Source organism: Microtus oregoni, unplaced genomic scaffold (assembly GCF_018167655.1).
Source record: "Microtus oregoni isolate MIOR12 unplaced genomic scaffold, Mior012 000033F_ref0000390, whole genome shotgun sequence".
In the NCBI taxonomy this organism is placed as follows: domain Eukaryota; kingdom Metazoa; phylum Chordata; class Mammalia; order Rodentia; family Cricetidae; genus Microtus; species Microtus oregoni.
The window spans coordinates 11,245,323-11,270,837 of record NW_024543092.1 but is presented as its reverse complement, the minus strand read 5'-3'; the positions used below and the strand labels follow the sequence as shown (position 1 = coordinate 11,270,837).

The following is a 25,515-nucleotide window of genomic DNA, read 5'->3' as shown; positions in this document are numbered from 1 at the left end:
TAAACCAGTAACTCGAGCCTTCAAAGGGGATAGAACTGTACTTCCTACAAAGAACTAGAAAATAGGAAGACAAGATGTGAACCTGAAAACCTTACGAATGCTCATCAGGGAATTCCAACGCCCACACCATGTTACCATGCTTCAGGATCTCCCTGTTCCATCTAACAGGTTGGCAACTCTGAGCCCACTCTACCAGATTCTCGGAGGCCAAAAATCAGCCAGAGTGGTATCCAGTGCAAAGACACACACACCCACCGCAAAGCGCCACAAACTTCAGCTCAACATAAGGGAATGAGCAACTCATCCCATTCAATCCTAAAAACATCTTAGCCCACAGTTGCCTATGTAAGCACCTCGACCTCGCTGCACAGGACACACAGCGACATCTACTTCAGTATGACTTTCAGCCACCAACGATGGCAACACCTCGGTGACTGACAAGCGGCCCACTCAACTTCACATCCTAGGATGAAAGGCTAAGACGGAGCAGCCCGGGTAGAACGGCAGAGCCACAAGATGTCAAGCATCTCTTGACAGGAGGACGGGCATGCATCTCGTTCTGCACCCCGAAATGACCATCTGCATCCGCAGAACTGGTCCTACCTAAACACTCTGTAAACAAGGGGGTCGGGCCGCCAGCCTCCGAGCCGACCGCTGCGGAGAAGTTTCCTCGCCTCGGCTGCACATGGCTTGCAGAACTTTGGCTGGAGCCGCGAGCCGAGGCTGGGTGGGAGCCGCAGCGCCGAGCTGCAGGCGGCGGCGGTGGTGGCGGCGGCAGAGCAGCAGGAGGCGGAGGCGGGCGGGGGGGGGGAGGGGAGCGGCTGGGGGGGCGGAGGGGCTCTTGCCGCCACTGCTCTCTCGCCGCCTCTCCCCCCCGGCGGGAGCCGCTCTCAGCCTCTTTGCACTAGTCGCTCCGCTCTCTCGGTCATGTGACCTTAACGTAACCGGACAGGAAAAGCCCCGCCGCCGCCGCCAGCCGCCGCGCCGGAGACACCGACCGCGGCGGCAGCAGCAGCAGCAGGAGCAGCAGCAACAACGCGGGGCAGAGGCGGCGGCCGGGACAGTTAGGCCAGGCCGCCGGGCTCTGCCTCCCCCTCACGCCCCACCGCGGCCGCACCAGCGACAGGTAAGCGCGCACCGCCACCGCGTCCCGGGGCCCACGTGCCGCCCCCGGCCCGGGCTCCGGGAAGGCGCAGGGAGGGGCGGGAGCCGCCGGAGCTCGCAAACGGTTCCGGCAGCGGCCGTGGCAACAAAGGCGACGGATGACTCCCGTCCCGGGGCTCCGTGCGAAGGCAGGCGGCGGGCCCGAAAGCGCGGGGCGCGGGGCGCCGGGGTGGGGAGGCCGGGGCGGGGGGCGGGGAGGGGGGGACCCGCGGGGCGGGGGCGGCGACTGCGCCTGGCGCCGGGGCTCTGGCCGCCTGACAAAACCATCCCGGCAGCCAGGCGGCGGCGAGTCCCGGCCGCTCCATCCGGGGCTTCGCGAGAGGGGGAGGGGACGGAAGCCGAGAGGGCGGGCGCAAGGGGAGGGGGCGCTCCGCGTTCCGGTCCCAGTCGCCGGTCCCTGCTGCCCGCCGCGGCCAAGGGCGTCCGGAGCGGGCGGCGGCCGGCGAGCGGTCCCGCGCCGGAGCCCCTCCAGCCGGGCCCGTCAGGTGCGTACTCCGCCGTCGCCTCCCGCTGTGGTCGTCGTCGCCGCCTCGGCGGCCAGGCCGCGAGCTGCGGAAGTGGGTTTGGGGGAGGGGAGGGCACAGGGAGGGGGAGGGGAGGGATCCGGTCGGACCGGAGCAGGCCCGGCCTCTCTGGCGCGTCTCCCAGCTGCAGCGGCTCCTACAGCTGCTGCCGCTACTGCTCCGGCTCCGCCTCCCGCTCGCGGGCGGGGGCGCGCACGCGCGCTTCCGGCCTCGGGTCTCGCGCTGTCTGCGGCTCTCGCGCGCGCTGCTCCCCTCCCCCTCCCTCCCTCCCCGCCCTCCTCCCCCGCCCCTGGCGCCGGGGCCGTGGCGCCGGCCGGGGCGGCGCGCGCGCGCGCGCGGCGTAGGCGTCGGCATTGTGTTCGGCGCCGCGGGACTTGGGGCGCGCGCACGCGGGGCCTCCGGGAGGGAGGGGTGAGCGAGCGGCGGGACCTGTGTGCGTCGCTCCCCGTCCTAGGCGGCCCCTGGGGCGGGGCCGGAGCTCTGCTCTTCCCCCCCCCGCCCCCTCCCAGACGGGGCGGGGCCAGAGGCTCCTGGGCGGGGCCACACCGCCTTGGCCAGCCTCCCGGGCGGCCGCTCCCTTCTTTGCCTGCACCGCTCGTCCCGGCAGGGAGGGTCGCGCTGAGGGGTTAGCCATCAACCCACTGGAGCAAGCCCCTAGACCGTTCGTTCGCAGGCCAGAATGCATACGCAATTAAAAGCTGCGTAGGAGGCAGGCCTTTTGTTGCTTTTAGCTGGGAGTGGATTATAAAGGCTCTCCTGCAAATAAGCTCGTGCGGCCGAGCAGGAAGAGCGAAACCCCTGTGTCTAACAGGCCATTTACTGCGAGAACTTCCACCCAACTCCTCGGGGAGTCGGCTCGAGCTTTTGGCCTACCCTCCCAGCCAGTCTGCATATTCCTTCCCACCACCATCATACAACGCATTTGGTCCACTTAGTGTGAGAGCCTAGATTCGATTCTTTTTCATGGTGTGTTGTTTTAGTAAAAGTCGGCCGTGGATTGGGTGCTCGCAGAACTCCGGGGTGATCTGGACGTGTCTAAACAGGCTGTTGTGTCCTTCCTAGATGACGCTATCTGTATAGTGTGTATACTGTAGACCCTGACCACCCAAACCAAGGTGTCCACAACCAACATTTGTGATGCATGAAATGATACTACATTAGAACTAAGGCATTTTAATCCTCATCGCTATGCTTTCTCACAAACCAAAACAAATTTGAGAGGAGGGACATTCAGAGTAACATCCTTACTTTGCCAGGATATTTGTAAGTTTGATAATTTCTTTTCCTTCTTTTGAACGGGGGAGGTTTCAAGACAGGGTTTCTCTGTGTAGCCCTGACTGTCCTGGAACTGTCTGTAGACCAGGCTGGCCCCAATCTCAGAGATCCACCTGTCTCTGCCTCCCGAGTGCTGTAATAAAAAAAATATGCCAGCCCACCCCTCATAACTTGATAATTTTTAAAAAAGAATGTAATTTTATATGTAATTCTTTTAAAGGTGATATTTAATTTCTCATTTAGTAAACTTCGAGTTTGGGGTGTGTGTGTGTGTGTGTGTGTGTGTGTGTGTGTGTTTTCCCCTAGCTAAGGAATTGATCCATTGTTGAAACCATCATATTTAAAAAAAAAAAAAAGGTAGAAGGGAGCAACAGAAAGAATGCCCTAGTCCACAGCCATACCACCCTGAACGGCCTGATCTGGGCAGCTAAGCAGGGTCGGGCCTGGTTAGTACTTGGATGGGAGAAAGAATGCACTAGTGCGTGGCAGAAAGCTTTGTCCTGTTACTCCTCCTCCTGTGCCCAGTTTTAAGCTTCCCTTCAAACAATGTGTGCATAGACGGATGCAAAACTCCCAAAATACTCAAATTAATGCTAGGAATGCCTTAATCTCAGCTGGTAAAGTGTTTATAGGGTTAGGGTTGGGGTTTATAGATGACTATAAACTTTACAGTGACTTCCAAATTTTTTATTTTTGTTTTGTTTTCTGATTTGTTTCTTTGTTCATTTCTCAAAACAGTGTCTCCGTAGCTTTGGGGCCTGTCCTGGAACTCGCTCTGTAGACCAGGCTGGCCTCGAACTCACAGAGAGATCTACCTGCCTCTGCCTCATGAGTGCTGGAATTAAAGTCATACACCACCACTACCTGGACCAGATTTTTTATTTTACAAGACGTTTGTGGTATTTTTAATAAGAATGGTCCTGGTCATATATTTGAATGTTTAGTCCCCAGGGAGTGGCATATTTGAAAAGGATTAGAAGGACTAAGAGGTGTGGCCTTGTTGGAGTAAGTGTCAATGGGGAGATGAGCTTTGAGATTTCTGCCCTCCGAACTCTCTGCTTCTCTAGCACTAGCTGCCTGCAGGCCACCATGCTTCCTGCTGTAATGATAATGCGCCTCATCTCTGCAATTGGAAACAAGCCCACAGTTAGATGCTTTCACTGAGTTGCTGTGGTCATGGTGTCTTCACAGCAATAGAACAGGGACTAAGACAGCCATATAAAACACTTTACCCCAGTACCCACTCAGGAACTCTTCCTTGTCACCCTGTGATTTCAAATACCCACTGGCTTGCCCCCACCAGGGTGGGAGGGGTGTTTTCCTGCCTGAGAATTCCTATACCTGGTAGGCAGCAAAGGAAACACCTTCCCATCAACTTTAGAGTGGGGACCTCTCTTGCCATCTCTCAGTGTTCCTGGGTTGTTCATCCCTCGATCCCAATCCCCTTTTCCTGTAGGAAATGAAAGGAGCTGGACCAGAGGTCTGATACAGGATATAGTAGCAAGTACAACTGTGGAATGGCTGGTCTAGGCCACAGGGCACCCATCACTCTCCCTGCATCCTTGTCTGTGTTCCTTGGCTCTCTGAGCAGGACACTGAATGTTTGAATTGCAGATTTCTAAGCTTTAGATTGAGGACATCCTCTTAGCAAATTACAAACTAACATTACAGATTGATGGTAAATGAGATTCCAACTTTTTACAGTGCTACGATGATCATTACGTTGTGGAATCATGCCAAGCATGGTCACATGTTGGAAGCTTGAGGATCAGGAATTCAAGGCCACCATTCTCAACAACAGAAAATTTGAGGTTGTCTAAGATTACATGAGACTGTGAGGAAATGGGGCAGAGGGAACAGAGCCCTTACCAGAAGAAACGGCAGCCCACGCTTTATAGGATTGTTCTTCCCTGGTTCAGAGGCCAAGTTGGATGCTGGTATTTACATTCAAACAAATCCTAGAGCGCGTGCGTAAGGGATAGATGTGTGACTCATCAAGCAAACTCAAGCCAGACATGGTGTTACACAACTGTACCTCCAGCACTGATGAGGCTGAGACAGGAAAACTGTTGTACTGCAAGTTCAAGACCAGCCTGGGCTGATTAGTAAGACTCTCTCCCAGAAATAACAGGAAGGAAGGAAAAGTTCATAGTACAAAGTTAGGAATCCATGAAGCACTTTAATATATCTGGCTATCTGCCGGGCGGTGGTGGAGGCAGAGGCAGGCGGATCTCTGTGAGTTCAAGACCAGCCTGGTCTACAAGAGCTAGTCCCAGGACAGGCTCCAAAACCACAGAGAAACCCTGTCTCGAAAAACCAAAAAAAAAAAAAAAAAAATGTATCTGGCTAAGTACTTAAACTTTTTCATTTTTCTAATTTTTTTTGTTGTTAAGTGTGGTGCATTCCTTTAATCACAGCTCTTGGGAGCCAGGGGCAGATGGAGCTCTTGGGAGTTTTAAGACCAGCCTGGTCTACATAATGGTGATAAGTTCCAGGAAAGCCAGGGCTATGTAGAGAGACTCTGTTACAAAACTGCAAAAACAAAACAAAAACATGGTGTCACACATCTGTAACAAAAATTTCTATATACGCCGGGCGGTGGTGGCGCACGCCTTTAATCCCAGCACTTGGGAGGCAGAGGCAGGTGGATCTCTGTGAGTTCGAGACCAGCCTGGTCTACAAGAGCTAGTTCCAGGACAGGCTCCAAAGCCACAGAGAAACCCTGTCTCCAAAAAACAAAAAACAAAAACAAACAAAAAAAAAATTCTATATACTGTTCCTTTAAATTATGTGCACGTTGTAGATTCTGTACCAAGGAAAGTGTAGAATCATCTCAAAATCATGTGTGAGTGTGCTGGGCCAGACCGGCTGGTTACTGTGATTCTCTCAAGCCCTAAAATGAGTCTGCACAGTGGCTATCTAGGTATTGAGGCGTCCTTGTGCGTCCCACAGGGCTGTCAGGCTTTCATGTGGTTGAAACAATTTTTATGATAATACCGATCTTACTGTCTTTCTAGTGTGTTAACATTGGGAAAATACCATAGTCCAATGAGTCAGAGTTTCCAAACGACCCCTGGATGACGATTTTATTAAAGGTGTGCATTCCCTGCACAGCTCAGCAGGGAAAGGCCCTCACTGCCAGCCCAGGGTGGAAGGAGAGAACCGAGTTCCTCTGAAAGTTGTTATCTGATCTCCAAATGCTTCCAGAGATTCCAAAGACAGACAGACAGACAGACACACACACACACACAGAAAGAGAGAGAGAGAGAATTAGTTGAAAGCAGAGGGGGACTATTTGAAGGGAGAAAGAACCGTCAAGGAAGGGAAGGGAGCAGAGGGCGGTGGGTGAAGGTGGTAAGTAAGGAATATTAGCAGCTTGTGGTGGTGGCATATGTATGTGAAGATGTCTTTGAGAAATCCATTATAGTTAAAGTAGAGAAGTCTGAGTTTGACACCACAGGTCAGCATGAGCCAGATGGCTGGGGTTGTAAGAGGAAGGCAGCTCCGCTTTGGCTGGGGATGAAGTTTTTCATTTGCCGCTGTGGTCCTCTGTTTGTGTCTTTAAAGTTGACTGTAGAATAACTTTTAGAATTATCACTACTATCTTCTTGACTTCTGAATTCCCACCTTTAGATTCCATACCTTTAGAAATTTAAAACTCATTTAAATGTGAATTAAATGTAGTAAAAATAGAACTGCAAGACAAATCTTTTACAAATGGCACATTTTCCAGTGGGATGTGCTAGTAGATGGTGTATGCCTTCTCTTTTGTAATTACTGTTGAAGAGGATTCAATAAAGGAAGAAAAATGCATTTCCTACCTCTGAACTGAAGTTCTGAAATATATTGAAATTCAAATGACCAGCATTATTCAGGGTTAGTTCATGCTTGCCTACCTACGTTAATTTTTAATAGTCCTAATTGAAAAGGCAGTTTTCAATTTTTATCCTGGTAAGTGGCCTAAACTACTTGACAGAACCCATCTTATCCCGAAAGATGCTTCTTCAGTTACTGATGTAGCCTGAGCATCACAGTGTTCATTATCCTGGTAATAAAGGGAGAGCTGTGAAGGGCCCTGTTAGTGCCCTCGAACACCAAGTCTTATGGTGTATAGTGAGCTCCGAGAGCTATCGTAGTGGAAAGAGAACCATCTAGTCCCCAAAGCTACTGTTCTTCAGTTTTTAGACAGAGAGGGAAAGAGGACCTCAGATTGGCAAAGCAGATCTGACTATGCAGTCTGCTCCTGGGTCCCGCTAAAGCCTGTGCTGCCTGGGGAATCTGCATGCACTGGGTGGAGATCTTCAATGTGTCAGAGTGAGGAAGAGGGGAATATAAGAACCAAATCATTGAACAAAGGAGAGTGACCGTTATAACTAGCTCTGGGAAATGTCTGCTTTGGGTTTTACTTTTGACATGAATCTATCTTAAAATCTCTAGACTTACTTAAGAAAATATTGTGCACATATAAAGTACATAAAGAAGGCATTCTATAAAAATCCTTTTAAAGAAACATTCTCTCCACCAGGTGTGATGTGCACACTTTTTATCCCAGCATACAGGAGGTAGAGGCTAGTGGATCTCTGTGAGTTTGAGACCAGCAAGGGCTCCATAGTGAGCTGCTGTCAAAGGGGTGGGGTGGGGTGGGGAGGAGATACTACTAGTGGTCTTCTGTCCCTCACCTTTCACTTTTCAAATTTAGGACAAATAGGTGACTTTTTTTAATGACATGTGCACCACATGTATGCCAGTGCCTGCAGAGCCCGGAAGGCCCAGCTAAGTGACTTTTCTCAAGTAACTTCGTTTTCCTTTTTTAATTTCTACTTAACTGTCAAGTAAGTTGCTAGGGGTTTTGTTTTTTTGTTGTTGAGAAAAAGTCTCCAGTATCCCAAACTAGCGTTGAATTGTTTGTTGGTGAATGACCTTGAACTTTGGAGCATCCTTTGCCTCCCTAGTGCTGGAATTATAGGCATGTACTGCCTACAGTCGGTTTTTGTGGTGGTAGGGATCACACCCAAAGCTTTGTCCATTCGAGGCAAGACGTCTGCTCATTGAGTGCTATCCCAAGACTGGTTAAGGTTCTCTATACAGGTCTTAAGCTTGCAGTCTCATTGCTGGCTTGGTGACTAGCGTCAGCCAGAATTTTTAGAAATACTTGCTCTCTACTCTATAGAGTATATACTCTGTAGAGCAAGGCAGGGTTGCACACAGAATGGAAACCATACACCCAGAAGGCAGCAGGCTTCAGTTGCCTGGCTCTTGGCCCTTTGAGCCCCTCGCACACAGTACCATGACTACACACTGACATGATTTGAGGCTTCTCTGAAGGCCTCAGACATCAATCACCAGACTTGTAGCCCAGGCCATTATGGCCAGAGCTTTGTACCCCATCCCTCTCATCCTAGAGGCCCCAGTGGCCTCTCAAATGCAACATATTCTTTCCCACCAAACTAAGGCTTTGTCCTTATCTCCCAGAGACTACTCAGCTATTCCAGTAAAAAGCCTCCTAGTGCTTTGGCCTTCCCAACCCCTCCTCCTAGTGATGCTGCAAACTGGAATCTTCTAGAGGTCTCTAATCTGTCTTCTCTCTTTCTTAGTCCCCACCCTCAGGCCATGTCTACCCTAGAGACTGAAGGGACTCCCTTTGTGTTTCCCTTTTAGTCTTCCCATTGTGTCCTAGGAGCCTTCCCATTGTTCCTAAAATAAGAGCTGAAGTCCTTTCTGGCACCTCAGGCTGCATCCTTAGCCTTTGTGCCCCGCCTCTCCGCCTATGGGTCCTCTGGGCTCAGAATAAACTCCAGAGCCTTAGCCACAGCTTAACATGGGCAGAAACATCACCTGACATTTATTTATTTATTTATTTTTATTTTTTGGATTTTTGAGACAGGGTTTCTCCGTAGCTTTTGGTTCCTGTCCTGGCACTAGCTCTTGTAGACCAGGCTGGCCTCGAACTCACAGAGATCCGCTTGCCTCTTCCTTCCAAGTGCTGGGATTAAAGGTGTGCACCACCACCACCCGGCTTACCTGACATTTTAAATGGAGAAAATCATCCAAGTTATAGCACGCATTAAATTGATGAGAATTTTTTAGGAAAAAAAAAAAAAGCTATGCTTTTCTCCCAAATCACCAAAGAATTCAGGGCCAAACCATAGCCGACTGTCCCCTTTGTTGAATACCTAGTTATTAGTTTAGCAAATGGTAACCACTGCTAGACAACCTCCTGGCACCTGGCCAAAGCTTTCAGGAAGCATCAGGCAGACTGCAGAACTGGAGCACATGTGTGGACACACGTCAGTGGACAACTTCTCTGAAAGTAGGTCCAAAGCAAAGGTTCTAAACTTTAGGCCCCCGGGACCCTCTGACCTTGGTGACTAGAGATGAGGCAGCCCAGTGTGGAGCTTGAGAACCCTGCGATCTCTCTGGAGCCAGCAATGGCCCCAGCACCACGGACCTGGGGAAAGGCTACCTTTCCTCAGCAGTGTATCCAGAAGTTTCCAACTAAATGAACACCTTGTCTCACTGACCAACATCCTTAGGTGAAACAAGACGGCTCTCTTAATTGTTTCTGAAACAGGATCTTGCTGTGCAGTCCAGACCACTCTTGAGTGTAGAATGCTCCTGACTCAGCATCTCAAATGTCAGGATAACGAGTGTATGAAACAGGATTTTTGATAATGCTTGGATTTTAGAACAGGCTGGACACTGTAAAGATCACCAAACTGGCTGGGCAGGTGGTGGCACACGCCTTTAATCCCAGCACTCGGGAGGAAGAGGCAAGCGGATCTCTGTGAGTTCGAGGCCAACCTGGTCTACAAGAGCTAGTAGAGCTAGCCAAACTGGCTGGGCAGGTGGTGGCACACGCCTTTAATCCCAGCACTCGGGAGGAAGAGGCAGGTGGATCTCTGAGTTCCAAGCCAGCCTGGCCTACAGAGTGAGCTCCAGGACTAGCTCCAAAGCTACAGAGAAACCCTATCTTGAAAAAACAAAACAAAAAAGAAAAACAAAGATCACCAAATTGATAGTTTTATATCTTGTATGATTGTCACATGTCAGTAATGCCACACTCAGGTAAGATCATAGCTTCAAAGGCTGTGTAGACTACATAAGAACCTGTCAGAGAAATCAATAAAATTTAAAAAGTAGGTAGACATTTAATGTCATAAAATTAGATTATTTGTTATGCCTTATTTGTATTAGAAAAATCATTTTTCATAGCCAGGCTGGTGGTGCACACCTGCAACCCCAGCATTTGACAGAGCTCTGTGAGTTTGAAGCCAGCGAGTATAGACTAGAGAATCCATGGCTACATGAGACCCTATCTCAAAAAAGAAAGAAAAAAAAATGAAAGGAAAGATCACTTTCCATCTAGTAATACAGGTCTTCATGACGTAGTGACCCCCAATCATAAAATTATTTTCATTGCTACTTCATAACTATAATTTTGCTAGTTGTGAATCATAATGTAAATATCTGTTTTCAGATGTTCTTTTTTTTTTTTTTTTTTGGTTTTTCGAGACAGGGTTTCTCTGTGGCTTTGGAGCCTGTCCAGGCTGGTCTCGAACTCACAGAGATCCGCCTGCCTCTGCCTCCCGAGTGCTGGGATTAAAGGCGTGCGCCACCACCGCCCAGCTGTTTTCTGATGTTCTTCAGCAGCTCCAAAGGGGTCTCGACTCACGGGTGACCTTGCTGCCACCTGTCGTTCCCCGCAGCTCTTCTGAGGTGGTGTCCTTTCTACACATTTACGTGGGGTAAGCCCCCATCATCGCGGGGCGATAAATACCTAATTCCTCTGGGCCCTCATTTGTTCAGGGTTTATTTTTTCTTTTTCTTTTTTGGTTTTTCGAGACAGGGTTTCTCTGTAGCTTTGGAGCCTGTCCTGGAACTAGCTCTTGTAGACCAGGCTGGCCTCGAACTCACAGAGATCCGCCTGCCTCTGCCTCCCTAGTGCTGGGTTTAAAAGGCGTGCGCCACCACCGCCCGGCTCCAGGGTTTTTTTTTTTTTTTTTTAGTAAGTGCGCAGTCAGAAGGTCTGGATCAACGCCAAAGTACCTGTGCGTGAGTGGCCCATGGCCAGGGAACTGTGGTCACATTTGTCCTCTGGAGGGATCACTGTCCTGTGATGACTGGGGAGGTGGAGCCGGAGGGAGGGAGGGTCCGGCTGACCTGGTAGAGAGCGCTAGGGCTAGTCAGAAGGTGGATGGAGAGTGTTGCCCTGCCCCCAGCCGGGGCCCTCTCCACAGGTTGTGCTCAGGTCCTCATTGTGGGTGGTGTTACACAGGTTCGAGTTTCAAGGGTAGAAGCGAACACGCGCCACAGACAGGACACTGAATGTGGACCTGCTTCAGAGCAGTGCCAGAGGGGGTAAGAGACAGCCATTTCTAGAGAAAGGCTTGTCTACAAGGAAGAAGGGTGGGCCGTGCCACTCAGAGGGCCCCAGGGGCACATGTGCTCGTGAGTCTACACTGCCCGGGACGGTCTCTCAGGACCTTGCTAAGCCATTTTGGCTAGCAGATGGCAGGGGCTGGTTGTGGTGGGAAGAGGAGGCAGGCTTTCCTCTGAAGCGGGGGTAGCCTTATCACCCACACAGCTAAGTATCATTTGTGTCAGCTGAGCTTCATGGAATAATATGGGTGCCTGGGGAAGGAGAGGGGCGCAGCAGAGAAAAGACCCTCTGTCCCCTGGGCAAGGCACCCAGAAGTGCCGCCTCTCACACCTGTCCCAAGTGACTTCCCCTGTGGAATGTTCTAGGTATTTTGTCTTTTTTTTTCCTGTCAGAAAAATGTTTTAGTCTCCAGAAACAAAAAGTTGTAACTGATTAGCATATCTACTGCAGGGTGAGCTGTTGTTGTTTTTCCTCCCAGGGCAGGGTTTCTCTGTGGAGCCCTCGCGTCCTGGACCTCACTCTGTAGACCACATTGGTCTTGAAATCAGAGATCTGCCTCTGCCTCCCAAGTGCTAGAACTAAAAGTGCTCACGGCCATCACTTGGTGGTCTACATTTTATTTTAAAAAGGGAGTAAAATGAATTAAAGTTTGCAAAGAGACGCTAGAGCAAACAAACAAATTTTTAATAATATTTATTTATTTATTATGTATACAATATTCTCTGTGTGTATGCCTGCAGGCCAGAAGAGGGCACCAGACCCCATTACAGATGGTTGTGAGCCACCATGTGGTTGCTGGGAATTGAACTCAGGACCTTTGGAAGAGCAGGCAATGCTCTTAACCTCTGAGCCATCTCTCCAGCCCGTAAATATGTTTCACATTAAATATCACTCATATCATAGGGAAAGAGCCCGAGAAAAGTAGGCGTGCAGATCTTGGGCGGTGTGACTCAGTAAGAACTCTTACAGCGTGCGCCAAGCCCCAGGTTCCCCCCAACACTAACGAAAAGAATGCCAATGTACAGGGGTCTTACTGTTCTGGCATCTGAGCAGGCTGCCTACCTCCTTGTGCCACATCCTCACTTATAAGTAACTATACCACAAATATCTCATTAGCATGAAATAGAATGATAGCACGTGAGGGTATCAATAGTGAACACGATACCATGTGAGGGTATCAATAGTGAACATGATAGCACGTGAGGATATCAATAGTGAACATGACAGCACGTGAGGATATCAATAGTGAACACGACAGCACGTGAGATATCAATAGTGAACACGACAGCACGTGAGGGTATCAATAGTGAACACGACAGCACGTGAGGGTATCAATAGTGAACACGACAGCACGTGAGGATATCAATAGTGAACACGACAGCACGTGAGGGTATCAATAGTGAACACAACAACACGTGAGGGTATCAATAGTGAACACGACAGCATGTGAGGATATCAATAGTGAACACGACAGCATGTGAGGATATCAATAGTGAACACGACAGCACGTGAGGGTATCAATAGTGAACACGACAGCATGTGAGGATATCAATAGTGAACACGACAGCATGTGAGGATATCAATAGTGAACACGACAGCACGTGAGGATATCAATAGTGAACACGACAGCACGTGAGGATATCAATAGTGAAGTGAACACCCCACGATCAGCGGCCCTGTCATCGACCAGGAGAAACCCTGAGCTGGTCTGGCTCTGATACTGCAGGAGGTTGAGCATCTTGGGTGTTTTTCAGAGTTAGCTCATCAGTATCTTGACTGTATGGTTGTCAGTGCCGAGAACACCATTTCACATAAGTACAGAGTGAAAAATGGCAGAAGTAGGTGTAGGCTCATTTCAACACTTATTGGAAATTTTGTCATAATTTCAAGGTAAAATTTGTATAATGATTTTTCTTTTTTTTTTTTTTTAGTGAAAGTCAAGTCAGCCACTCAAACAGCTGTTGGGGGGTTGTTTGCTTGTTTGTTGGGGGTTAAGACAGTGTTTCTCTGTGTAGCGTTTTTTTTTTTTTTTTTACAGTCTGGCTTTCTAAAGTTTACTAACAGTCCAGTGGCCTTGAACTCACCGAGATCCGCCCACCTCTGCCTCCCGAGTGCAGAGGTTAAAGGTGTGCGCCCCTCTGCCTGGCAGGAAAACATTCTAGATCCTGTTTTCCTTGATTAGAGCACTGTGCTGCTGTGAAGCAGAAAGCATCACGTGCGTCTGCAGAGGCGCTGCAGACACCACAGACACGTACAGGGTACAGGGTGCTCGTGCTATGAAGCCAGACCCCCACTCCCACTCTGCTGTGGTGAAGTCCTGCCTCGCGGCTGACGGGGTTGAGAAATGCTTTGTTACCGTCATTTTTGTGCCCCTCACAATCAGTTAGGTGACCCTCTGTGGGCGGGGCTGCTGTATGCCCACTAAAATATCGGCATTGACACATCATCTATGGGACACTTCTGTCGCCCCAGGTATCCTTCAGGTTCCCTTTTGTAGCAATGCCACCTGCTTCCCCTCACCTTAGCACTGCAAGTGTGTTCTCCATTTCTCTGGACTCCATGGGTGTTACAGCAAAGGACTCAGCATGAAACCTTCCCTGACGTAATTCACTCCCAATACAGTATATCTTCTGTCTACAATAGTTCATTTGTTCTGTTCTGTTTTTGTTCTGGAAACAGTCTCACCGTAGCCCAGACTGGCCTCAAACTCGCAGTTCTCCCACCTCAGCCTTTGGAGAGTTGGGATTGGTGTGTTTGCCCCCAAGGTCACGGTGGCTCATCCCTTGCAGTGACTAAGTGGTTCATCCCACAGCCTGACCATTCAACAAGTAAAGGAGAGCTGGGCAGTTTCTGGTCACAGCCACTACAGATGTTAATGTACAGTTTTGTGTAAAAGCACATTCGTTTATTGGAATAAATGTATCAGTAGCCATTGGGTTGTATGTAGTCTCCAGGCTGTCTGTGCCATCTCACGGTCCCATCCCCCACCCCCTACCCCCATGAGTGTGTGCTGACCCTGCTTCCCTGGGGCTGGAATCCTGAACATGTCTGTCCACTGACCATCTGTCTTTCCCTGCAAGTATGTCTCACTTCTGGTTTATCCGTACTGTTGACTTTCCAAGTTCTCTTCTTTGCAAGTACAGACACTTGAGGAGTTGTGGGTTTCAGGTGTCTCCTCCCAGTCCTCATTCCCTGTCCATCCTCTTAGCTGAACTGTTCCAGAACCAGCGCTTGTAATTTTACTTACCAAGTCCAGCTTTACCAGTTTCTCCTTTTGTTGATCCCTAAGGGTTTTATTTTTTATTCTAAATTTCCTGTAGTTGTGTGCTTTATGCTGAAGCCCGCGGTGCATTTTCAGTGTGTGAGAGTGTGGAACTCGCCTTTGGCGTCCAGCTGTCCGTGCTGCGGTTCTGCTGCCCTGGGACACCAGTTCCAGGCTCTACTGAAGTAATGTCCATCTCTTCTCATCCGATCCCAGGCTCGAATGCTGGGCCACTCTCAAATCTGGGGCGAGTCGAGGGACCAATTTCCCACCTTTTCTTTCTTTCCGAGAAACCTAGTCTACTTCTTTTGCCTTCCACACATTTTCAAACAGTCTTGTCTGCCTTCAGAAAGAAATCTTGCCAAGGATTTGGGATTCAGCAGCTTGTGTTTTTTCCATGTATAACCCCTACATATTTTGTTAGGTTTGCCTGTGGATTTCATTATTTGGATTGTAATGATTGGTGTGTCTCATTTCCATGTTCATTCCTAGTATATGAAATTACAATTAGGTAGGGTTTGGGGTTTTGTTTTTTGATACATTTTACACCTTACCAAATTGTTAGTTATAGAAGCTGTTGCATTAATTCCCTGAATTCTGTGTATTATCGGTTTATTCCTTCTTTACCTGGCTGTAGACCTTCATTCCCATCTTGTTTTGGTTTCCTGCTTCACAGTCTGGGTGCCACAGGAGGGAAAGGGTTCATTTCTTCGCCTCGCCCTAGTCTCAGAGAAAGCCATGCTGATCCCTGGGGTGGGCTTTCCTGTTTGCTTATGAAAAAGAGCCATCTAGGGATTTCGTGAACACGGCAGGTTCTTGCAGCTTCTCACTGTAAACAGAGAGGTCGAGGATTTTGTTCACTGACTGAATAATGGAAAGTACAGGATTTGAAGTAGGTGATTCAAATTTAAATTGTAACTCCTTTGCCTTCCCAGTGAAAGGCCTGGGGCAATTTACAAATCTCAAAATCCATTTCCTCCTCCACAAAAGGGAGGCCCAGCTCCAGAGCTAATGGATTTGCAAGCCATTGTGGCCCTGGCTGGGTGAAGGAGGAGCCTTACTGTGACTCTGCGCCCGGCACTTCCGTGGTGGAATTCTCACTGGGAATCTTCAAAGGACTTTAAAGGACTAGGTAGTACGCATTTATCTTTCTAGGACTGAGGTACACTACTCGGGTCTTTCCCCAGCTTCCACAAGTCACTCTGAGTTCCCCTCAGAGTGACGTCACCTGAAAACCCGAGTGCTGGCAGGCCCTATGCCAAGGACTGTGTGGATTAAATGAGTTGATATTTGTGCCCTGTCTACCAGTGCCTGACGCGTTAACCTTGTGACATGTTAGCTGTGGACATTTCTGTAGCGTTAGGACACATTCTCATTTGTGGAACACCGCTCTTAAAAATGAAATTGTTTACTTTGCAGATTTTTTAAAAAATGGATTTGACCAACCATGGACTTATTCTACTGCAGCAGTTAAACGCTCAGCGCGAGTTTGGGTTCCTGTGTGACTGCACGGTTGCAATCGGCGATGTGTACTTCAAGGCACACAAATCAGTTCTTGCTTCATTCTCCAATTACTTTAAGATGTTGTTTGTCCATCAGACCAGGTAACTAAAGCGGTTGATAATATCTAATGACTGTAGACCTCCTGACTCTGGGTCCCTCTTCCCACTGAGCACACTCTTGGCTTCATCCAGACCACTGTCTCTCTGCCTCTCCCTAGGGTCTAGGTGCCCGCCCCACTCCTTTGTTAGTCCACCTGTTCCCTGCCTTTCTTGGTTATTCTCTTCATTAGCACGTGAGAATCACCTGCACACCTGGCTCCATGCGGTCCCGCCCCTTCCAAACTGCCTTCTGTGTGGGGATCACCTGTGGTTGGCAGTGACAGCCAGGGCCTCTGTGGCCTCAGTTAGTAAGCCTGCCTGCTCCTCCGAGAGTCCCCTAAATACCCTGCCTTGAATACTTAGTTTCAGGTGAGAAGCTGGAGGGCGCAAATTCCATTCCCCTCCTCTCTACTGTAAAATCTGTCTTTGCCCTCATGGTTTTTGTTTTGTTTTCCTTTGATTTCTCCTAAATGAGATTCTCAGAGAAAAGAATCTCTGGGTGTGTAAAAAAATAATAATCATCATCTCCCCCTCCCTCTCTCCCTCCCTCCCTTCCTTCCTCCCTCCCTCCCTTCCTCACAATTCTCTATTTTATTCTGTTCTCCATTTCTCTTCTCTCCCCTCCCCACCCCTGTCTGGGCAGAAGACCTTCCTTGACCTTGTGGCTCCTGGAGTGCAGCCCTGTTCTCTGTTCTCCTTGAACCTTCTTAAAAGGCCCCTGCGCCTGTCTGCTCACCCCACACTCTTCCTGTCCATTTGTGGTTTCCTGTCTCACTGCAGCAGTCACCCCACAGGGCACCTCTCCCCCCGAACACTGCCGTCCATCCTCCTGTTCTCCCCAGTCCTCACCTGTGACCTAATGTCCCTGTTCTTCACCTCTGTGCTGGACCTTGGGCTCCTGAGCCCCTGCTGTCCTTGCACACTGTCTGTGGTGGGCAGGTCATCTTTTCCGGCTTTGCAGCTCCAGCCTCCATCTTTCTGTCTGCAGAACCTGGTCCTCAGTGCCCCGCCCCCAGCTGTTCCCACTCCGTTTTTCTCGTTGGACATGGATAAAACTGGATAGGCTCTTCCCCAGAAAAGCCCTAGCTGGCCTATGTTCTTACCTCTAAGAAGCCCAAGCTTCGGATCTATTTCAGATCATATCTCTTCAATACATGTCGCATGTGCTCTGTCCTTCCTTTCTTCCTCCCATCCTGTAAGTATTCATTCCCACATCAGTTTGGAAGACTGCTTGGGTGAGGCATGCCTTTGACCAGAATTTAGGAGAGGACAAACTGAGCAGATCCCTCTGCACAGCAAGGCGCTGGCTGTCTAAGCTCCTGGGAGTGGGACACTTGGGCTTGAAGCCTGACCCTTATCACCTTAGCACTTCTGGGACACCATCTTCTCTTTGACCTGCCTGCTTTTGTGGCTTATTCACCTGAACCAAACTTTCTGAGTGTCCTGCCCATTCCCTGATGTCCCTAATCCTTGCCTTCTTCCTAGTCAAGTAGACAGAATCTTCAAGGATGACTGTGTTCTGCTTACAGCAGCACCTCCTCTACATGACTATCTGTGTACTCTCCCCTCCCCCACCTGTAAATCACTGTCTACTCACCCGGCCCCGCCCCACCCTCTGGTCGTGCGTGGCAGAGCAGTGAGTTTTACAGATCTCCTGGGACACCACAGGGTAAGGCTAGGTGTGTGCTTCTAATAGCCACTTGATAAACATCTGGAGGAGCAGAAGGGCCAGGAGCAGGTGACTTGGCAGTAAGAAAGAGCATTTGTCTTCCAGCACTGAAAACGTGTCCTTTAAGCAGGGCACGTAAGATGCAGTCCTGTAATCTCAGCTCTTAGAGGCTGAGGCCAGAGAGCTGTTGGGTCCTTGGGAGACAGAGAGGTGGGATCCCTGTGAGCCGACCTGGTCTACAAAGCGAGTTCCAGGGCAGGCTCCAAAGCTACACAGAGAAACCCTGTCTCAGAAAAAAGAAAAAAAAAAATAAAGAAAAAGTTGTCAGATCTAGACCAGCCAAGACCCTCTCTGAAAACAAATTTGTTTATATGTTCACCACCTTTAAAACCATTATTATGATAAAGATGTTATTTGCAGCCATTAATCTCAACACAGTTTGTTAAATGACCTTGAAAAAGAAATGTCTGGCTGGGTGGTGAGACTCGAGTAACCCTTTAATCCCAGCACTCGGGAGGCAGAGGAAGGCAATCTCTGTGAGTTCGAGATCAACCTGGTCTACAGTGAGATCCAGGACCGCCAAACCTACTCTATCACAGGGATGTGATTTTGTGCTAGTTTGTGCCATGGCAGCAGCCTGTCTCTCTGCTGCCAGGGCGGTCACACCACCGTCACCTGTCACCAAGTGCCTCTCCACCATCAGCTACGCCACATGTGCACCCCTTAAAAGTGCCCGCTAGGCAGGCACAGCTTGCTCTCTTGCCTCTTGTTCCTCTCTTGCCTCTCTTCATCTTGCCTCTTCCCTGTTCTGTCTGCCTGCCTCTCTCGTGCCCCCACTCCGATAAGGCCTTCACCCTCTCACTCCCCCCCCCCCGCACTAACTGTTTCTCATGCCATGTTTGCTCGGTAGCATATGTTGGCAGGGCCCACCGAAAGGTGCCCACTTTCCCTTCCCTTTTTTTTTTTTTTTTTGTCACTATGCTTTGTAGCTGAGTACACCCACCTGATGACTCTCCTGGTACATCTCTATGTGGAGAAGTCAAGTTCACTGTCTCAAGCAGAGCAGAGACCAGCTCGTCCTGCCTGGCAGAGGCACTTGTTCCCCCTCTAGCCAAACTGAGCCCAACTGGATTTTTTCAGCTTGAGAACAGTCCATGTCCTATAGTTACCACTAGGTGTCTCTGTCTTTTCTCTGTAGACTAAGTGCTCAAACATACAACCTCATGCTAAGAATAAGCTGCTGAGTGTGGTGGTACACGCCTTTAATCCAGCACTCTAGAGGCAGTGGCAGGTGGATCTGTGCGAGCGCAGGACCATCCTGGTCTACATATGAGAACCTGCCTCAGAAACAGAAAAGTTTAAGCATTATTTAAAACTCTTATTCTAAAATTCCAATGAAGGAGAGACTGAACCCGAAATTACTCGGAGCACCCGCGCAGCAGTGTGTGGCCGCGCTCCCACTCCCGCAGAAGTGCAGACGGGTGTCGGTGCGTACTGGAGAAGATGGCGACGCGACAGCCGGGCCTTGTCGTGTCCCGGGGGTAGAGAAAAAGAGAGGGCTAACCAGTCCCGTGTTTTCTCAGCGCTCCTTCCAGGACCTATTCAGCCACAGGGAAGGACTGCAAAGCCCTTGTGGAAAGCACCCCAGCTGGGTGGGTGGCACCTTTGTGAATGCTGGCAGGGAGCCCATCTGCATTTCCATCCTCTCTGGAGGATCACATTCATTACCCTGGAGAAATCCCCTTCTCTGAAGGCCTAGGGTTCTGAGTTCCCGAGATCTCTGCCTGATCCTGCCAGTGGTGGTGCACAATTTTAATTCCATCACTGGGAGGCAGGAAGTGGATCTCTGTGAGTTCCAGGCTAGCCTGATCTACACGGATACACAGGAAGACCTTGTCTCAGAGAGAGATTAACGATGATGAGCAATCTAAGTTTTTTCTTTCTTTTTTTGTTTTTGTTTATCGAGACAGGGTTGGGTTTTTTTTTTGTTTTGTTTTTTGTTGTTTGTTTTTTGTTTTAAGAAAACAGTATCAGGCTCGAATTTCCCATGGGTACTGATTTGTGTGCCTGCCTGTACTGTTTGACTTGGGTGTTTGTAGTTAAGTGTGACTGTCGTATGGAGTCTCAGGTCTTCATGAAATCCACTTCGATACCTATCCAGTAATTATCCATCTCTGTCCTGTCAGAAGTGAGTCTTAAAATCAAATTAGCCTTTTCTCTTTTGTTTTACTATGACCTCTTTTTCCTTAGTGTCCACACTGTAGCTAGGCTAGCCTTGACGTTCAGACAGTCCTCCTGCCTCATCCTCTTGTGTGCTGGGTTTATATACATCATGCCAGGCTCATCTGTTTTTATTTTAACAAAATAAGATGTTATATTTAGAAGTCTGGGTATACTGTTAAGATTTGAGAGTAGGTCTGGAGAGATGGCTCAGAGGTTAAGAGCACTGGCTGCTCTTCCAGAGGTCCTGAGTTCAATTCCCAGCAACCACGTGGTGGCTCACAACCACCTGTACTGAGATCTGGCGCGCTCTTCTGGCGTGCGGGCATACATTGAGGCAGAATGTTGTATACATAATAAATAAATAAATCTTTTAAAAAAAAGATTTGAGAGTAGTGAGGTAGTTGTTTTAATCAATGAACATAGTTGTAATTGCTAAATCTGCCAAAAAGAACTTTAATGCCAAGAGTTATATAATAAAATTATTGTAAATTTCAAGGCGATCAAGGAAACCGTTTCTGAATGCCCGAACTATATTCACCCTGTGGGTGATACCACATGTCTCTTGTACTACAGAGATGTGTATCTCACTGGGCTCAGGATACATCAGAACTTCTTTCAGTAGCGATGGTCTAAGGAGAGTCCCCACGTCTTCATTATTGCTATTGGAGGGATGCTGTTTGGGAAGTGATGTCATTCTGAAAGGAACCTTGACAGCCAGAGTGGCTTTGGAATTAAGTAGGCCTAGGTTCAAGTCCCAGTCCTACCACTCACCAACCCCTGAGCCTCGCCACCTGTAAAGGAAGGACTGTGGGCAGTAGAATGGCTGTAAAGCCCACAGCAGGACCCCTGGCGATGCTGACATCACTGGTGAATACAATTATTGTCCAGATTGCTTTCCAGTGCCGCCTGGCGACACTGGGGAGGTGACCGGCTCTCTTCCCCCTTGCTGGAGCGGATGCAGGACCCAGAGAGCTGGGGACCTCCAACAGTTTCAGTGTCCTGCTCTTCTGTGTTGTTATGCTGAGCAATCACTCCTACGTCAGTTTTCAGCTCGGAAGGCTTTCTAGTCAGATTAGATGGTTTTTCTTACCTGCCACGGGCTGCTGAGCTCTGAGCTGAGGCTCTAATGGAGCTCCGTCACCCTGATTAGTGACCCACGGAAGTGTTTTTCTCAAGTGTCTCAGTTATTCAGGCTTTGTTTCCATTGAAGTCATAGGTTGGTGTTTCTTCATGGCTTTTACTGTTTTTCAGTGAATGTGTCCGTCTGAAACCCACTGACATACAGCCTGACATATTCAGCTATCTGCTCCACCTGATGTACACCGGGAAGATGGCCCCGCAGCTGATCGACCCTGTGCGGCTGGAGCAAGGGATCAAATTCCTGCACGCATACCCCCTCATCCAGGAAGCCAGCCTGGCCAGCCAAGGCACCTTTTCCCATCCTGAGCAAGTCTTCCCGCTGGCCTCGTCACTGTATGGCATTCAAATCGCAGACCACCAGCTGAGACAAGCCACCAAGATGAACTTAGTGCCTGAGAAGCTTGTGCGGGAGCCTAGGCCCCAGGCATCCAGGATGAGCCAGGAACCGGTGCCCGAGACCTCACAGCTGTCCCAGCTGACAGCAAACCTGGCTCAGGTAAATCGGACAAACATGACTCCCGCCGACCCCATGCAGACCTCGTTGTCACCCGAACTTGTCTCCACACCCGTTCCTCCCCCTCCTCCTGGGGAGGAGACCAACTTGGAGGCCTCTTCCTCAGACGAGCAGCCTTCTTCCCTCACGATCGCCCACGTGAAGCCAAGCATCATGAAGAGAAACGGAAGCTTCCCCAAGTACTATGCCTGCCACCTGTGCGGCCGGCGATTCACGCTGCGCAGTAGCCTGCGGGAGCACCTGCAGATCCACACCGGGGTGCCCTTCACAGCCGGCCCTCCGGGGGAAGGCCGCGGGCCCCTGTCCCTCTGCAGCAATGCGGCCGACCTGGGCAAGGATGCCCTGGAAGTGCCCGAGGCGGGGATGATCAGCGACAGCGAGCTGCAGCACATCTCCGACTCCCCCATCATCGACGGGCAGCAGCAGTCTGAGACTCCACCGCCCTCAGACATCGCGGACATTGACAACCTGGAGCAGGCCGACCAGGAGCGCGAGGTGAAGAGGCGCAAGTACGAGTGCACCATCTGCGGCCGCAAGTTCATCCAGAAAAGCCACTGGCGTGAGCACATGTACATTCACACGGGCAAGCCCTTCAAGTGCAGCACCTGTGACAAGAGCTTCTGCAGGGCCAATCAGGCCGCACGCCATGTGTGCCTCAACCAGAGCATCGACACCTACACCATGGTGGACAAGCAGACGCTGGAGCTCTGCACCTTTGAGGAAGGCAGCCAGATGGACAACATGCTGGTGCAGGCCAATAAGCCCTACAAGTGCAACCTCTGCGACAAGACATTCTCCACCCCCAACGAGGTGGTCAAACACTCCTGCCAGAACCAGAACTCAGACGTGTTTGCCCTGGACGAGGGCCGGTCGGTCCTCCTGGGCAGTGGGGACTCGGAAGTAACTGACTCTGACCATCCTGTGTTAGCATCCATCAAAAAGGAACAGGAAACTGTGTTACTAGACTGAATGTTATTTGTCTTTTTAAAAACTGTCATTTTTACAAAGAATCTTCTCCCCACCCCCACCCCCACCCGGGACAGTTTCTCTATGGCATGATACAAACGGGCCCCACTCCTTTCCTGTCCCCTTCTCCCTTCTCCATCCCCATAAGGCTTTGTGCATTAGAAACCTGGACTCTATTTACTTTAATTCAGGGGATATTGGAAGGATAATGGTCAGTAGTACTTATAAAGAAATAGGTTTTGAGAAGTTTTAGATTATTTTAAAAACCTACTTGGAAATCATTAAGAGTATATAATAAAATAACTAGACAATAATTTGGTAAGCTGAAATTATGACTGTCCCTGGGTAATAAGTCTTCCTTCTCAAAGAAACAAAGTCAGAAAATACAGCATGCTTCTTAGAGATAAAGCTGGGCTCTGCTATGCAAATCTAGAAGGTGTGGGGAAACTTGAAACCCAAGAAAATGTTTTTAATGTTTGCCCTCTAGGTGTCTGATTTCAGAATGTATTCTTTGAGATTATGTCCAGTTAAGGAAAATCACTAGAAATCGACTTGAACAATGCAGGAGTAATAATGTGATGGCAATCTTCATTTCTGGATGAAACCCGACGGGCTGCGAGTCCCTGTGCGCACGAACAGCGCATGGATGCTTGCTCCAGACAGGGCAGTTGGTGCACAGGCCTCCCCCGATGCTGGACAGGAACATGCTGGGTTCGGGTTTCTCATAAGCTGGTGATGCCATAGACGGTCCTCCCGAACAGCAAATGCCATGCCGCTTCCCAGCAGTCGCCAGCTGCGAGCTTGCGTTGGCGCCAGCCAGCCACCTGTAAAATCAGTGTGGGCGCTGCAAGGCCGTGGAAAGATGCATCTTAACGGGAAGGGTGACTGTAATGGGTGTAAAAGGTGATGTTGCTTGGCTTGGTGGTGCCCATCCAGAACCCCAGCATGGGAGGAGGGGTGGGGAGTGGAGGCAGGAGAATTGGGGGTTTGAGGCCAGCCTGGGCTACATAGAGAGACCTTGTTTTTTGTTTTTTTTTTTTTTTTTTTTAAATGCAATGCCCATAGTTCACTGGTGACATCTACCAAAACCTCAAAAATGACAAAGAAATCAGGATGAGAAAATAATAATAATCTAATTTCTTCTTGGAGGAAAAAGAAACAAATTGATTTTGATGTGTATTCTCCAATTTTTGTTAACACCAGAAATTTTCCCCACTGGCCTAACAGCATTAAAAGTTGTCCATTAATCTTCCCTTGGGCCAATAATAAAATGGTCTCATAGGATGCAACAGGAGCCAGAAGCGAGGACTAAGGGGTGAAGGGTGGGGATAGTGCGTAGCTATACCGTCCGTGTATGTTAGAAACTGAATATCCCATCATCCTCTTATATGTATAGTTGAGTTCTCAGATTTGTAAGTTTTTATACATCCTTTCATTGAATAAACATTTAATTAAATGGGCATGTGATTTTTCTCTTGTGTATTTGTCTACCCAAAGAACACAGAAGAGGTGTGTGGATGCCTTGCATCAAGAGCGTTCTAGCTGATATGTGCCTGTCAGACAGACCTTGGGCAGTTTCCCGACAGGGTGCCGCTGTTCGCATCAGTAAAGTGGAGAGGTTTATAATTGCACTGGGTCATGCAGCTATGAGACTCCCCTGAGCTCCAGAAGATGCTAGAGCCGGCTAAGAGGTTTATAATTGCACTGGGTCATGCAGCTATGAGACTCCCCTGAGCTCCAGAAGATGCTAGAGCCGGCTAAGAGGTTTATAATTGCACTTGGTCATGCAGCTATGAGACTCCCCTGAGCTCCAGAAGATGCTAGATCCGGCTAAGAGGTTTATAATTGCACTTGGTCATGCAGCTATGAGACTCGAGCTCTAAGGCTGACAGTGTGTGGAGCTGTCATCCGACCAGCTGTCTTGAACAGATCAGGAGGTACTGCCTAACAATAACTCAAAACACCAGACGAACCTATATTCTCAGACACTGAGGAATCGATCCATTTCATCCTTGTAGTTATGTTTGAATCTCTATGGCTGTTTTGTTAAACAGCCTCGGGAGGGGTCGCGAGTTGAAAAGCTGTGCCGTGCTGTGCTGTGCTGTGCCGTGCTGTGCTCTAGAATGTTCATACCTTACCCGGTACCTGGCTCTTCCATGCTGCTCCTTGTCACAGATTATATTGAACTAAATTACTTGCTGTCCAACTTCCCACTGCTCACCCCCTGAAAGGATCTAAAATTCAGTCAGATGCTTTGCTCTGTTTGGGGCATTTCTCTACACCATTGGTTCTCAATCTTCCTAATGTTGCGACCTTTAATACAGTTCCTCATGTATGGTGACCCCAACCATAAAATTATTTTCTTTGCTACTTCCTACCTGTAATTTTGCTACTTTGGTTTTTTTTTTTTTTTTTTTTTTTTTGGTTTGTTTTTTTGAGAGGGTTTCTCTGTGTGTAGCCCTGAGTGTCCTGGAACTCACTCTGTAGACCAGGCAAGTTTGCTACTGCTATGGATCATAATGAAAATATTTTTTGGAGCTAGAGGTTTACTAAATGGGTCATGACCCACAGCTTGAGAACCCGCTGCTCTCAAGGCTCCTCTTCTGGGCTTTCCCCCATCACCCTATTTATCTCTTATTCTTTAAGCTATCTCTCTTAATGAGGCTTCTCTCTGGGTTTTATAGAGGATTCTTTCCTTTAAGGGCCCTTTCATGATGTCTCCGATATGAGGGACTGTCTTTTGTTTTTTTTTTTTCCCTTCAAACAGGGTTTTTCTGTGTAACCCTGGCTGTCCTGG

At 49.1% G+C, this 25,515-nt stretch overlaps 1 protein-coding gene across 3 annotated transcripts; it reads left to right on the top strand.

The window, feature by feature from the left end:
* The first annotated feature begins 993 nt into the window (after window positions 1-993).
* Zbtb2 (zinc finger and BTB domain containing 2) lies at window positions 994-24,174 on the top strand. Of its 3 annotated transcripts, none has more exons than XM_041680238.1 (3): window positions 994-1,126; window positions 16,025-16,209; window positions 21,350-24,174. In XM_041680238.1, the coding sequence occupies exons 2-3, from the start codon at window positions 16,037-16,039 to the stop codon at window positions 22,719-22,721; spliced, it is 1,545 nt and encodes a 514-aa protein (XP_041536172.1). In that variant the 5' UTR covers window positions 994-1,126; window positions 16,025-16,036; the 3' UTR covers window positions 22,722-24,174. The 3 variants fall into 3 exon arrangements, with proteins under 3 accessions (XP_041536172.1, XP_041536174.1, XP_041536173.1); XM_041680239.1 differs by lacking the exon at window positions 994-1,126 and adding an exon at window positions 1,349-1,649; XM_041680240.1 differs by lacking the exon at window positions 16,025-16,209 and having other exon boundaries at window positions 1,011-1,126.
* The last annotated feature ends 1,341 nt before the right edge of the window (window positions 24,175-25,515 follow it).

What these genes read in the sequence shown, in the direction of transcription:
- Zbtb2 (XM_041680238.1), top strand. Translation starts at nt 16,037, where the DNA reads ATGGATTTGACCAACCATGGACTTATTCTACTGCAGCAGTTAAACGCT. An exon ending in TTGTTTGTCCATCAGACCAG is followed by an intron (nt 16,210 to 21,349) that starts GTAACTAAAGCG and finishes ACTGTTTTTCAG; the next exon opens with TGAATGTGTCCGTCTGAAAC.